General features: G+C 34.8%; 1 protein-coding gene across 1 annotated transcript in view; it reads right to left on the bottom strand.

Annotated features, from left to right (window-relative positions):
- Positions 1 to 7,999, bottom strand: part of LOC143229976 (endothelin-converting enzyme 1-like) — an 87,983-nt gene extending 79,984 nt beyond the window's left edge. Inside the window, exons 1-2 of the mRNA XM_076462887.1 lie at positions 7,956 to 7,999; positions 5,726 to 6,447 (exon numbers count right to left, since the gene is read on the bottom strand). Coding sequence (XP_076319002.1) covers positions 5,726 to 6,442 — 717 coding nt within the window. The 5' untranslated portion in view covers positions 6,443 to 6,447; positions 7,956 to 7,999. The remainder of the gene's footprint in view (positions 1 to 5,725; positions 6,448 to 7,955) is intronic.
- Between the last annotated feature and the right edge of the window lie 5,408 nt (positions 8,000 to 13,407).

Raw genomic sequence — 13,407 nt, forward strand, 5'->3', positions numbered from 1 at the left:
CTGATGAACAGTAATAATAAATTAGACACATCAAGCTTCTAATGTGAGGACTAGAACCTCATCAACAGTAACAACAGAGTGGTTAAATCAGTTAACATTTTCCTGACCTGAAAAGGTATTTGTGATAAATACTCATCTCATCACACAGAAGGCTATCTTCCTTATACACCTGACTTACAGGTTTGCATATCATTAGCCTTTAGACAACTCCCAATATTTCTTGAGATTTGTACTACTGCATAATGACATTATTATACAGCAGAAACCCCTCCACCAACAAGATGGCAACATGGCCTTCCTGCACAATAGCTCCCTCTATGTTTTTGTTCTTGTGATATTCATCCTATGAAGAAGCATGGATTACTCAGTTGCATTGGATGTATGGAGGAATGGTGGAAAGTGAGTAAAGTGTAAATACCTGTTAGATCTACAGTATCAGGTAAAGAAAGTGTTCACTTCTGAGGTGATACGCAAATCTGCATACAGAAAACTAGAATCCCACATTCATATAGTGGAGAGACCAATGCAGAAGTTACCTGGATGAGCTCCTTTCAGAAAATGCCTGAAGGAAACCAATGGAGTGCATTACCCAATGGCAGGGACTCCAGACAAGCACACTTGGAGGGAGACCACAATTCTTCCAGGTTACACTCATTACCCAGATTGGAAGGTAGGAAGAAGAAAGGAAATCTTAAGTGTCATGTGTTTGTGCCCAGTAAAAATCTGACTGTCTGAAGACTGCACACAAGAAGTCCCAGAGCCATTACATATAATGTGATTGGGACATGTTTAGATTGTATCAAGTGCTCACCTCAACTCTACCATCAAACCTACATGACTGACTCCAGCTGTAAGAGGAGGGCACTGAAATCTTTAGTATGTGTTATTCTCAACTCTGTCATCAGATAACTGACACTCTCTGTGGGTGGTGTACCATTTATGTATCTCACCACAACTCTACTGTCAGACTCTTGGACTTACATCAGCTGTGTGAAGAAGGCAAAACAAGTCATTGTGTGAGCAAGAAGAGAACACAAATTGTTTTAAAGACTCATCTCAACAGAAGATGAATGCAGGTAGTTGGTGGATCAACTCCAGTCCAAAACTAGAGTATATCCCTTCCAGTACGTAGTAGGAGAAGAGTCCCAACCATCTTCCCCTCATGACCTGGATGCAGAAGTGAAAGGTAACTTTTGTTCCCACAACCCTAGTAGGGAGTAAGTGTACAGACCCAGTATATACCCAACACCAAGATGCCTAGAATCCTGAAATCCAGGAAATGGTGGGAAAAGGAAATGCAAGTGTGGATGGTTCCAAAACCAGGCAGCATCAGTATTCATCCAGTCCACAGTAGGAGGAGAACCCCTACCAACAATACGTATTAGGACTTGTGTGGGTTGGTCTTACATCAATTTAACAGAAGGCCTCCAAGGAACCAACATCCAGATAGCAGTAGGATAGGAACATGTATGGGCTAGTCCTATGCTGATCTAACACCAGACCACCTGGGAACCTACATCTAGGTGGCAGTATGATGGGAGCATGTGGATTTTCTATGATAGTCCTTGGAATAGGTATGGTCTGAATCATGTGGTAAACAATTATCATAACATGCCATGGTGATACCTCAAATGGTCTTGTAGAATGTTTAAACTCAAAAGTAAGAATACCTAGAGCACTGTTAGCTGGCACAAGTGCTTTATCTCTTCCTCACTTGATGCAGAGTTTTGAGAAAAAAATGTATCCTGGTGACAACAAAAGAATATGCACTAACCTGTCCAAAAATGGTGATTAGATTGTATGATGGCAAACAAAGGTAGGCAGAGACTCCTGGAAGACCACACAGCCAGATGGCAAAGAAAATGGATAACAAAGTTATGGTATGTAGTCCCCATGTCAACTGTAATGATATTGGCCAGCAGCAGTAGCAATGAGAGAATGAGAGAGATGAAGAATCTGATGGGATAAAATGCAAGAAGAAACTGGTCAAAAGGAATATATAACACAAAAGTACAATGGTAACTATGTAAGTAACTACAGAAAAGGAATCTCATGGCAAGAAAAGTCTTAAAAGGGACCCTGTACAAGTGAAGTGACAATGAGTAGAATGTACAGAACACAAGACTCAGCTTAGGAAAAATTACAGAGAGGTAAATAATGACATTCAAACATTCTATTAAGCAAATCAAAGCTAGGGGAAATCAGGAAAGAAGATGAATCTATCCATACACTAAAAAGTGTAGCAGAAGGCCAAGACAAAAGTGAGTGATGGCTCCAATAAGGGACAAGGAAAGGAATATGTCTGAAGTATATGAAAGGAAGTTGAACCACACCAGACACACAGCATCCTCAACCAGAGCTACAGAGTCTGGGACCAGACACCAAACAAGTAGGGGTGGGTGGGCAGGCAGTGATAATAGGATGCCCACTGTGAGTTTGTTTGTTGTGAATTTCACACAAAGCTACACAAGGGCTATCTGTGCTAGCCATCCATAATTGAACAGCGTAAGGCTAAAGAGAAGGCAACCAGACATTACCATCAACCTTCAACTCTTGGGCTACTCTTTTATCAATAAATAGTGTGACTGGCCATCACATTATCATGCCACCATGGCTGAAATGGCAAGCATGTTTGGTAGTACAGGGAGTCAAACCTGCAACCCTCAAATTGCAAGTCAAATACACTAACCACCTGGCCATTCCAGGCCTTCACTTTGGGAACAAGTTCACTGAAAACACCAGATGGAAAAACACTCAGTGGAAAAGAACAACACCTATAACACTGTAGATCACAGATGACCAACTGGTGGCCTGTGAGCCAGATAAAACCATCAAAGGTATTTTATTAGGTCCTTTTTTTTCAATCATATTTTATTTTGGCCAAATTGGTAAAAATGAAAACAGAAAATGAAAGTGTTACCATGGAAACTAGTTCCAAGAAAGTTCTGATAATTTTCTTAAAATGTTAACTCAACTATTTATTCAAAGCCATATAATTAATTGAGGGCTGACAGTACACAGTAAAAATTAAAATTTAAATTATGCAAATGTTCTGAGTGTACTTTACCAAGTCTTATATTTTTAACCCACAGGCTAGTCTAGGTAAGAAACTAGCACATCAGCAAAAGTTGGCCATCCCTGTTATAGATTGACAACTGAACATGGTAATATCATTGATTTAAAAAGAAAGTCTAAAGACATGAAAACAGAAGTGCTGGAAGCAAGTGCCTCCCTGTTAGAGGTGTCTGAAGAAATCATGATAAGAAGACCTGAGAGATAAGCCAGAAATGATGCACAGTAGCCACCAGATTCAGGTTGCAATGACAAAGAAACCTTGCCCCTGGAGACCACATACCACAAATTGATCAGAACTGGAACTGCACCCCACCAGAACAGAAGCAGTGGAAAGGTGTGGTCATGGGTCTATTTGTTGTTAAGCAAAAAGCAAATACAAATAGTTATTTTTGCTATGCTCACCATGGACATAGAAACCCATATATGTAATGAGAAAGAACCCAAAAGACTTAATTAGAAGAACTGGAGATCTTCAAACACAGGCAATGGAATTAAGAGAAGAGTAGAGCTCTAAATGGACCAAAACTAAGGGATAGCTTCAGAAACAAAACACCTTCAATACTTATGATGGCCAACCACATAAAAGGTGGAACCCTTGGATAGTAAGAGGACAAGAAAAAGAAGAGGTGATCCCAAAAGTCTGTATACAATGAAAAACATCATCCCCAGGGAAAGAAACAAAAGTGAAAAGAGATGAATGTTGAAGAGCTGAATGAGCTTAAAAATAGTCCCAAAAAAAATACCATAAATATAAGATGTAAGACAAAGGTTCTGAAGAAGTGATATAAGGAAGCAAAAGGTAAAACTTTGGACAAAATGAAAAAAAAAAAGATAAAGATCAAAGTGGTAAACAGGTCTGCTCGTGAAAGTGGTCCCAGTAAACCTGATGCAGTCATGTTGGAAAACCTTCCAATGAATGTAAAGTGGCTTGTTCTTAAGTTGTTTAAACAGTATGCTGACACATAAATGGATAGAAATAATAAACCCTCAAATAGGGAAAGAAATTCAACAGGGAAATAAGACTTGGAAGTACATTCTCAAGGATTATAGTTTCTTAGTAAAGAGAAACGTGTTATAGGATGGGCAGAAAAAGCTAAAAAACTTTGTGTGAGTTATTTACAGGAGACTCTTCTAACTTGTGCCAAAATCTAAGTTTGAGCATTATTTCACTTTCTTTGTGAATTTCACTCGATAAATGTTATAAAGTGACACTATATCTTTTGTAAAATATTTTTAAATTAAAAATCACTCAAATACAGTTATAATTATTATTTCTACTTTTGAAAATTTATATGAAGCATCATGATAAAGCTAATGAACTATTGAAACATAATGTTAAAGCTAATGAACTATTGAAACATCGTGGTAAAGCTAAAAACACATTGAAAAATCATGGTAAAGCTAATGAACTATTGAAACATCGTGGTAAAGCTAATGAACTATTAAAACATCATAGTAAAGCTAAAAACACATTGAAAAATCATGGTAAAGCTAATGAACTACTGAAACATCATAGTAAAGCTAATGAACTACTGATACATCAAGGTAAAAGTAGTGAACTATTGAAAAATCATGGTAAAGCTAATGAACTACTGATACATCAAGGTAAAAGTAGCGAACTATTGAAAAATCATGGTAAAGCTAATGAACTACTGATACATCATGATAAATGTAATGAACTACTGAAACATCATGGTAAAGCTAATGAACTACTGATACATCAAGGTAAAGGTAGTGAACTATTGAAAAATCATGGTAAATCTAATGAACTACTGATACATCATGATAAATGTAATGAACTACTGAAACATCATGGTAAAGCTAATGAACTACTGAAACATCATGGTAAAGCTAATGAACTACTGAAACATCATGGTAAAGCTAATGAACTACTGATACATCAAGGTAAAGGTAGTGAACTATTGAAACATCATGGTAAAGGTAATAAGCTACTGAAACATTATGGTAAAGGTAATGAGCTTTTTACAAATCATGGTAAAGATAATGAACTACTGAAACATTATGGTAAAGGTAATGAGCTTTTTACAAATCATGGTAAAGATAATGAACTACTGAAACATCATTATAAGCTAACCATAATTTTAGGTTTACAGTATTTTACACAGTTTGGTATCAGTAAATCTTTGTCAAAATCACAACATTAGATGAAGGTATGGTTATAATTACATTAGTACCACTTAGCCAAAGTTAAAGATAATAGTTAAATAAAAAGAAAAATAAATATTTACAAATTCTGAAACTACAGTGTAAAAATAAAAGCCAGTTTTATCATGACAAGGGTTTGTTTTTTTTAAATAAGTAAAATATTGGAAATGGGTTTGTTTCTGATTACAAGTATTTTAGAACAAAAGTAATGAACAATGTATAACAATATGTGAGACAAATTTATATCAATTACATCCAGTGTTGATGAATCCTATTATTCAATACTAAGCCCATCAGACAAGTTTATAACTGAAGATGTTGCGCAATCTGGAAACTATCCATTAACAACAATCATGGTAAACAAAAAAATTATTATTCTATATTTACATAAAACACAGAACCATATTTACATATTGACCTCTACAGATGACTAAATTAAAAAATACAAAAGTTTTTACTCTTTGTTACACTTGAGGATACATACCTTAATGATGTTGGCTGAAAGGTTTCTGTCATCTAGCCCCACATCTATTTTGAAAAACACATTAACTCTGTACTTTTGATGGAGTTCCACAATCATTCTGTCTTTATTCCACCTTTTCTGTGACCATGTGCCTGGGATTATATTCCATCCACCAAGCTCATATATTTTATTTTGCATGTTTCTGTATGAAGTAAATTCTATGTTTTCAGTGTTCATGCATGATCCATAGAACTTCTTCACTTTCCTTTCTGGTGATTGCTCATCTGTATTATCTGGTACCAAATCAATCAAGAATCTTAGCTGGTGGAAGATTTGATCTCTCATTACATCCTTTACACTTCTGGATCCTTTGCCATCTCTAAACTTATGGAATTTCATCCAACCATTACAAGCATAATCCCAGAAATTAGTACAGGGATCATAAGATGCATTCATCCTTGACAGAGAAGCAGCTGCAACCTTTAAGCAGCCATGGCTTTCACAGAAGTATTCTTTTTGTTTTTTAAAAGAACCAGTTTTCACTGCAAATATCAACATTGACATAAACATAATAACTAAAATCACACACAACAGGAAGATTATTAGAGATGTGGTGGGAATATTATGACACGATTCCTTCCAAGTTCTACTTTCCTTCTTCTGATGTACATTCTCATTTTCAATGCAATTATCATTCTCTTTCAATTCTGCATTTTCTTCGTCAAGTATATCAGTCATTGTGCCTAAAGAATATGTCCAATCATTAAAACAAATTACAGAAACCAACAATTTGTTTCTTTTACATATTTTATCATGTTTTCAAAACAACTAATTATTGAGAAGTTATAAGCAAAAGGTGCATGCACTTTTATCCTATTCAAGTGAAACATATACATATATACACTGTTAAAGCCAATAAATAAACATATAACAAACAATTTAAAACTAGTAATTAGTACATCAGTAAACTATAAGGATTAGTTAACCCTAGTGCCCATGATACTTTAAGCTGTAATACCAGTAATATCTTATGAGGTTCAACACTTAGTTCTACACATTAATACAAACATAGAGACAGTTGTCTTTGTAAGCTTAATTATGTTTGAACCAATTATATATAACTGAAACTGCTCGTTCATTCAGTCACTTCAAAACTACACAAGATTTTAAAATGTTAAATAACACATTAGAAAATCACCATTTCACTCATCTACAAAATAATTATTTAAACTTACATAAATGCAGTGATGAAATATATTAAACTATGAACATACACGGTACCAATAAATACTTCTAATAACTGAATATGGTAGCAGTTGTATGTATTAACATCCATGCTAGATGTGATATCTAAATAATCTGATTGAACTTTTAACAACTTAGAAAACATAAACATTTTTAATAAAAACTCTTGTAGTGATTATTCATATTTAGATCAAACAGGATGTGAGCAACAATACCTTCCTTATTCTGTCATACAAGTCAGTGCTAATACACTTGTGGCTAGTATATCAGATAATGTAATTTCTTTCTCACATATGGTGTATTAAACATATGCAGTAACAGTGTGAAATATTCAGGTAAACTCGTGCTAGCCTTATCATAATGAGATAGGTCCACTTAACAATAGGAAATCCAATAAGATATTTATTACAAATTAGTAATGATTATGTGGGTAAATGAATTCATGACAATGAAGCTACAAAACTGAACACAAAGTAATTTACAATTGAACAATTTTTATTAAAACAGACTTAACACAAACACAGTAGTGTCTGTGTTTAATTTTATATCCAAGAGATAATCACTACTTTTGGATAAAGTACCTTTGCCATACTAATCAAGCCAAAACGTCTGCCACACTATTTAAATTTAACATTTTTTTACATTGCATGTAACATTGGATCAACTCAGAGTGACTAGTGCTAACAATGTGACCAGTCATTCTCATTCGTGTATATGGAAGAACATAGCCTCAAGATACAATCTTAACTACCATATAAGGAGAATGTTGTCTACATTCTTTCACAATTTACAGCATTACAGTTATGTCAGTCCTCCCATAGACAGAACAGATGTGACCTCAGTAGAATGACAAGGAACAAAGGTAGCTAGAAAGACATTAGTTTAACTAATTTCTTGACCATATGTTATGTGAAAACTGCATACACTCAAGAATAACTGATAAATTTAGACTAATACAATATTAAGAAAGAAGGTAGAAACCAATGGTATATATATATATATACACTTTTCACTACTTCAAGCTTGTCCTCAAGCTGATAATTGAATTCAACTATAAAATAAAATAAAAAAATGTAAACTTCTTCCATGGTCACATAGTGCATTAACATTCTTTTGGCCCTGTAAACACTTAGATGTAATACAGATCTCACAACCTGTTAACCATGAATTACAATACATAAATGCCCTTTAGTACAAGAATAAATTTCAAAATGTACAATATAAAGTCAAAATTACAATTATTGATGTAAAGGAAATAAATCCTTTAAGCTGTGTTACATGCAGTAATCAATAATCTTATTTAGATTCTTACATAAAACACAGAACACATATGAACACAGTTTGGGCTTCAACCAAGAACTATTTGTTCCAATACTATCTGATTCTTACATAAAATGTTCCAGAAGGAACAAATTGGGAGTCAAGATTGAGAAACTGGTTCCTTCATGAGCTGACTCAGGTCAGGTGATATAAACCCTTACTTTTGACTGCTAGAATCAAGTAACATTTAAATTGTCTTTCTACAGGAACATCTTTCAGTTACAAGTTTAGTATTAGCTTTGGTGTAGTTTATAGTTTCATCTCTAGTACATTTACAACCTGAGTTATAGCTGTATTTTGTAAGAATGTTAAGAAAGTATTACATAAACTATCTGCTTACAAAGTATTTTAATCTATATGACTGAAACTATTCTATCACAAGTAAATAAACATTGAATATACAAAGTTTTTTTTATCAAATTTCAGTTATTTTCTATTAATTTCAAACACTAGTTAATATTTCAATTCTATCCAATTGAAATATTTTCCATAATTCTTACTGAAGAACAACAGGTATATTTGTGGTTTTTTTTTAGACATAGCTGATTCTCTGCTACTCTTATTGTATTAAGAACATTCATTACCTGCCATATATTTCAATATCAAAACTTAAATTGACTCATTTTAGCATTAGTTGAAAGAAGAGGTGCACTATATCTTCAAATAATACCTCACAGATCAGTATTAAGTTAATCTCATATCACATCCACATCAATTCCTTTTTCTCATTCATATATCATCATGTTCTTTGTGTAATTGATTCATCCATGATATACAATACTCATGAACATGTACTATCATATACATATATTTTCATTACACATTCTCACCTGCACTAATATGTTTAAACACTGTTTCTGGCTCCCGTATAAATTACTCTATAAACCTACTTATACTATGACAAGCAGGCAGTCTCATCACGCTACCATCTAGGCTACATCAATGTACTTTTTCTTTCAAGAATTATGAAATACATTATCACCAGCATAATTCAGCTGAACTAATACTTTTCACATAACATTCCCACATGTCAATGTTAATATTCATGATGTTACTATAGCATATATGTATAAATATGTTCAGAAGAAATGTAAAATCTGCACTGCATGTGGCAAAACTATACTTTCTATGTGTACCAGCAATGAACAAGTGAAGGTCATGGAAAATTATCCATACATCTCTCACTACTTAGCTAGACCAGCTGAATAATACTAAAATAATCTTCCTTGAAAGCTCTCTCTAGAGTTTGAAAAGCAAGGATTGCAGAGCTCAGCTCAGTTTCAAACTTCTAGTAATCATTTGGTTGTTCATGTTGCCAGTGGTCTATACATCTCGTAACATGAGCTGTTCTAGCTCTGTTAATCAAGCAATTATCATATGGATATCTCTTAAAGAGAAAATCTGCTTGATAAATGAGAAAACAGGGTCACAAAATCCTTTCAGTCTAATTACTCTTGTCTTAAATTGTCTTAACTTAGATAAATGAGTAGTAATCAAAAACAAAATATACCTTCCAATACAACCAAATAGCTTGGAAAGCAAGGACCACCACTTTCTTACAGTGACTGGTCTTTCAACTACATGTCCACCACACAATACAGTGAATAAACTACACCTTCTATATAACAAACAGCTTGTAAAGCAAGGAACACCATTTTCTTACAGTGACTGGTCTTTCAACTACATAGCAATCCTAACTTGTAAAAATTACATAATTCAGTGCATAAATTATACCTTTCAATAATGCCCAAGAGCTTGGAAAGCAAGGAACATCACTTTCTATTTAAGATTTTCAATCAACATTCTTACCTCTCAATCTAACACTTGCTCATCTTTCTCACTTTTAACAGTCAGGTCAGTCACATCTTTCCTCGTCTTCAAGACTGTAATGGGATTAGATGTGCTGTCATCCTCTTCTGGCTTGTTGGCTTCTTCTCTGATTATTGGTGAAGCAAATTCATTCTTGTATGATCCATTTCTAAGTGTTCTTTGAATACAATATCTGGTATTTCGATGGACTAACCTATTAAAGCACAAGGTGAGGTTATTTTTCTCTGAAACCAAGTAGTTTCTATGCTGCTGTGTAACATAACCACACACAGTCTCCACACCTGTATGTTCATTCTTCTACAAAATTGTCATTGCACCATTTTCTGTTACATGTTGGCCTTTCCATGCTGTAAACACACAAACTCAGGTGCATTAACCGTCATGTACTTTAAGCTTGTTGAGACTATGGAACAGTTACTCTAAAGAGAGAAGTATACATCATGTCTACTTGGAGCAAAACTTCCTGCCTCAAAATATGCATTTGATAAACAATCTGCTTGTCTCTGCCTAGCTGTGAAATATACCATCATAATAAATGGTAAGTGGTAATCCCAATTGAAATTAACAAACATAGCAAGAATACACTTGATAGTCTGTGCTACTCATTCTATCAAACCATCTTACTAGTGGTGATAAGAAACAAAATGTGAACCTTCATCATACTAAATAGTTTATGTATGTTAGAAAAGAGCTGGCTGTTGAAGTTAGCTCTCTGATCCATGTTGATCTTCTCAGGCATTCTGAACCAAGCTACCAAGTCCTTCACCAGTGCATCATGTGCTGAAGTATTAACCTATGAATAAATCTTGGTAAACATTGCAAAGTAGTTGAATGACCATATATATATATACACTGCTGGCCAAAATCTTAAGACCAATGAACATAAAGAACAAATATGCATTTTGCATTGTTAAACACAACCACTTATTTGAATAGAGCTTCGAAAGATTAAAATAAGAAAAGGGAAAATACAAATAAAAAACGTTTTAGCATTTAATAGAGAAAATGTGAACACTATGAAATTAGCCTAAATACTAGCTGGTCAAAAGTTTAACACCATACAAAAAGAAGTCTTAAACAGGGTAGGAAATGCCTAACAAGAGATCTCAGTAGTGAGTTGCACTACCATCATTGCGAATAACTTCAAACATTCGTTTTGGCATGGTCAATATAAGTGTTTGCAGAAGACTGGCTAAAATGTTATTCCAATTGATGAAGATGGCTTCACAAAGATCATGCACTGTTTGGAATTGACGTCTATTTCTATAGACTTCCCCTTCCATCCACCCCCAAACATTTCCAATGGGGTTCAGTTAGGGCGAACACACTGGATGGTCCAAAAGAATCATGTTGTTCGCCATGAAAATGTCCTTTGTCCTGCAGGCATTGTGAATTGCAGCATTGTCCTGCTGAAAGATCCAGTTATTTCTACACAAGCAAAGGCCTTAAGTCAATAAGGATGCTCTCTCCAATATGCCAATGTAGACAGATGCTGTTTGACGCTCCTGTATAACCTGAAGCTCCATTGTTCCATGGAAGGAGAAAGCACCCCAGATCATGATGGAACCTCCTCCACTGTCGTGTAAAAAATGTCTCTGGTGGGATATCCTTATTGTGCCAGTAACATTGGAAGCCACCTGGACCATCCAGGTTAAATTTTTTCTCATCAGAGAACAAAACCTTCATCCACTTTTCTACATCCTGTGTTTGGTGCTTCTCAGAAAAATTTAACCAAGCTGTTTCATGGTGTGGAAGGAGGGGTGGCCTTTGGAGACGTTTATGGTTTTTAAAGCTTTTCTCTTATACATGCCGTCTTATTGTTCTTAAGCTGCATTCTGCGTCTGCAAGGGCCTTAATCTGGTTCAACAATCAGCTGGTGTCTTGTCGGACAACCTGTCGAATCCTCATGCTCAACGCCGGTGAAATTTTCTTGGGCCGATCACTTGAAATTCTCATTCCCTATCCTTCAGGGTCTTTTAAAAAATTTGCAACAGCAGTTTTACTATGCCCAATCTTACCAACGGATGGCACATTGGGAGAGACCTTGCTTTTGCAGCTGGACAATTCTGCCATGTTCAAACTCTGCCAGCTTTTTAGCCTTTGCCATGTTTTTACCCAATGTAACACATGAGATGTCAGTGGGAGATGTTGACAACGCTAATGCTTGAACACAAATGACTAAATTTTGTTACGTGTTTACCAATTAACGCTTCATTTCAGTATGGTCTTAAACTTTTGACCAGCTAGTATTTAGGTTAATTTCATAATGTTCACATTTTCCCTATTAAATGCTATAAAATTGTTTTATTTTTATTTTCCCTTTTCCTATTTTCATCTTTTGAATAAATGGTTGAGTTTAACAACACAAAATGCATATTTTTTCTTTATGTTCATTGGCCTTAAGATTTTGGCCAGCAGTGTATATGTATATATATAGAGAGATATAGATGATCTCATACCAAGATATTCAGGGCTAGAGGTGAATAACCAATAACTCACTTTTTATAGATGACACAAATAGTACAGTACTAACATTAGTATTTAATGTCTTGCCTTGAATGTGGGCAATAGAACCACCATCAAACATTAGCAAAAGTGCAAGTAGCATTTTAGGGTTTATCTTTGTATTATACAAATTCTGGAGAATACTGTGTTTTGAAAGGGTTCTAATGACTGAATTCATTAGACTTGACATCTAGATACTGACCAGTTAAACTGCATGATGAGAGCAAATGTAAAACTTCTTTCAGAACACGACTTGTATGAGTTATGCATGGAGAATACTGTGTTTTGAAAGGGTTCTAATGACTGAATTCATTAGACTTGACATCTAGATACTGACCAGTTAAACTGCATGATGAGAGCAAATGTAAAACTTCTTTCAGAACACGACTTGTATGAGTTATGCATGGAGAATACTGTGTTTTGAAAGGGTTCTAATGACTGAATTCATTAGACTTGACATCTAGATACTGACCAGTTAAACTGCATGATGAGAGCAAATGTAAAACTTCTTTCAGAACACGACTTGTATGAGTTATGCATGGAGAATACTGTGTTTTGAAAGGGTTCTAATGACTGAATTCATTAGACTTGACATCTAGATACTGACCAGTTAAACTGCATGATGAGAGCAAATGTAAAACTTCTTTCAGAACACGACTTGTATGAGTTTTGGACTAACTAGATAAGAAGCTTTGTTATAGGTTGACAGCCACAACCTACTGTTTAATAACAACAGCAATCTTCCTGCACTTGTAACTCTTCATACAAGTGCCACACCTTACATTTTCCTCAATTTAAACTGA

This window comes from Tachypleus tridentatus, chromosome 10 (assembly GCF_004210375.1).
Source record: "Tachypleus tridentatus isolate NWPU-2018 chromosome 10, ASM421037v1, whole genome shotgun sequence".
Taxonomy (NCBI): domain Eukaryota; kingdom Metazoa; phylum Arthropoda; class Merostomata; order Xiphosura; family Limulidae; genus Tachypleus; species Tachypleus tridentatus.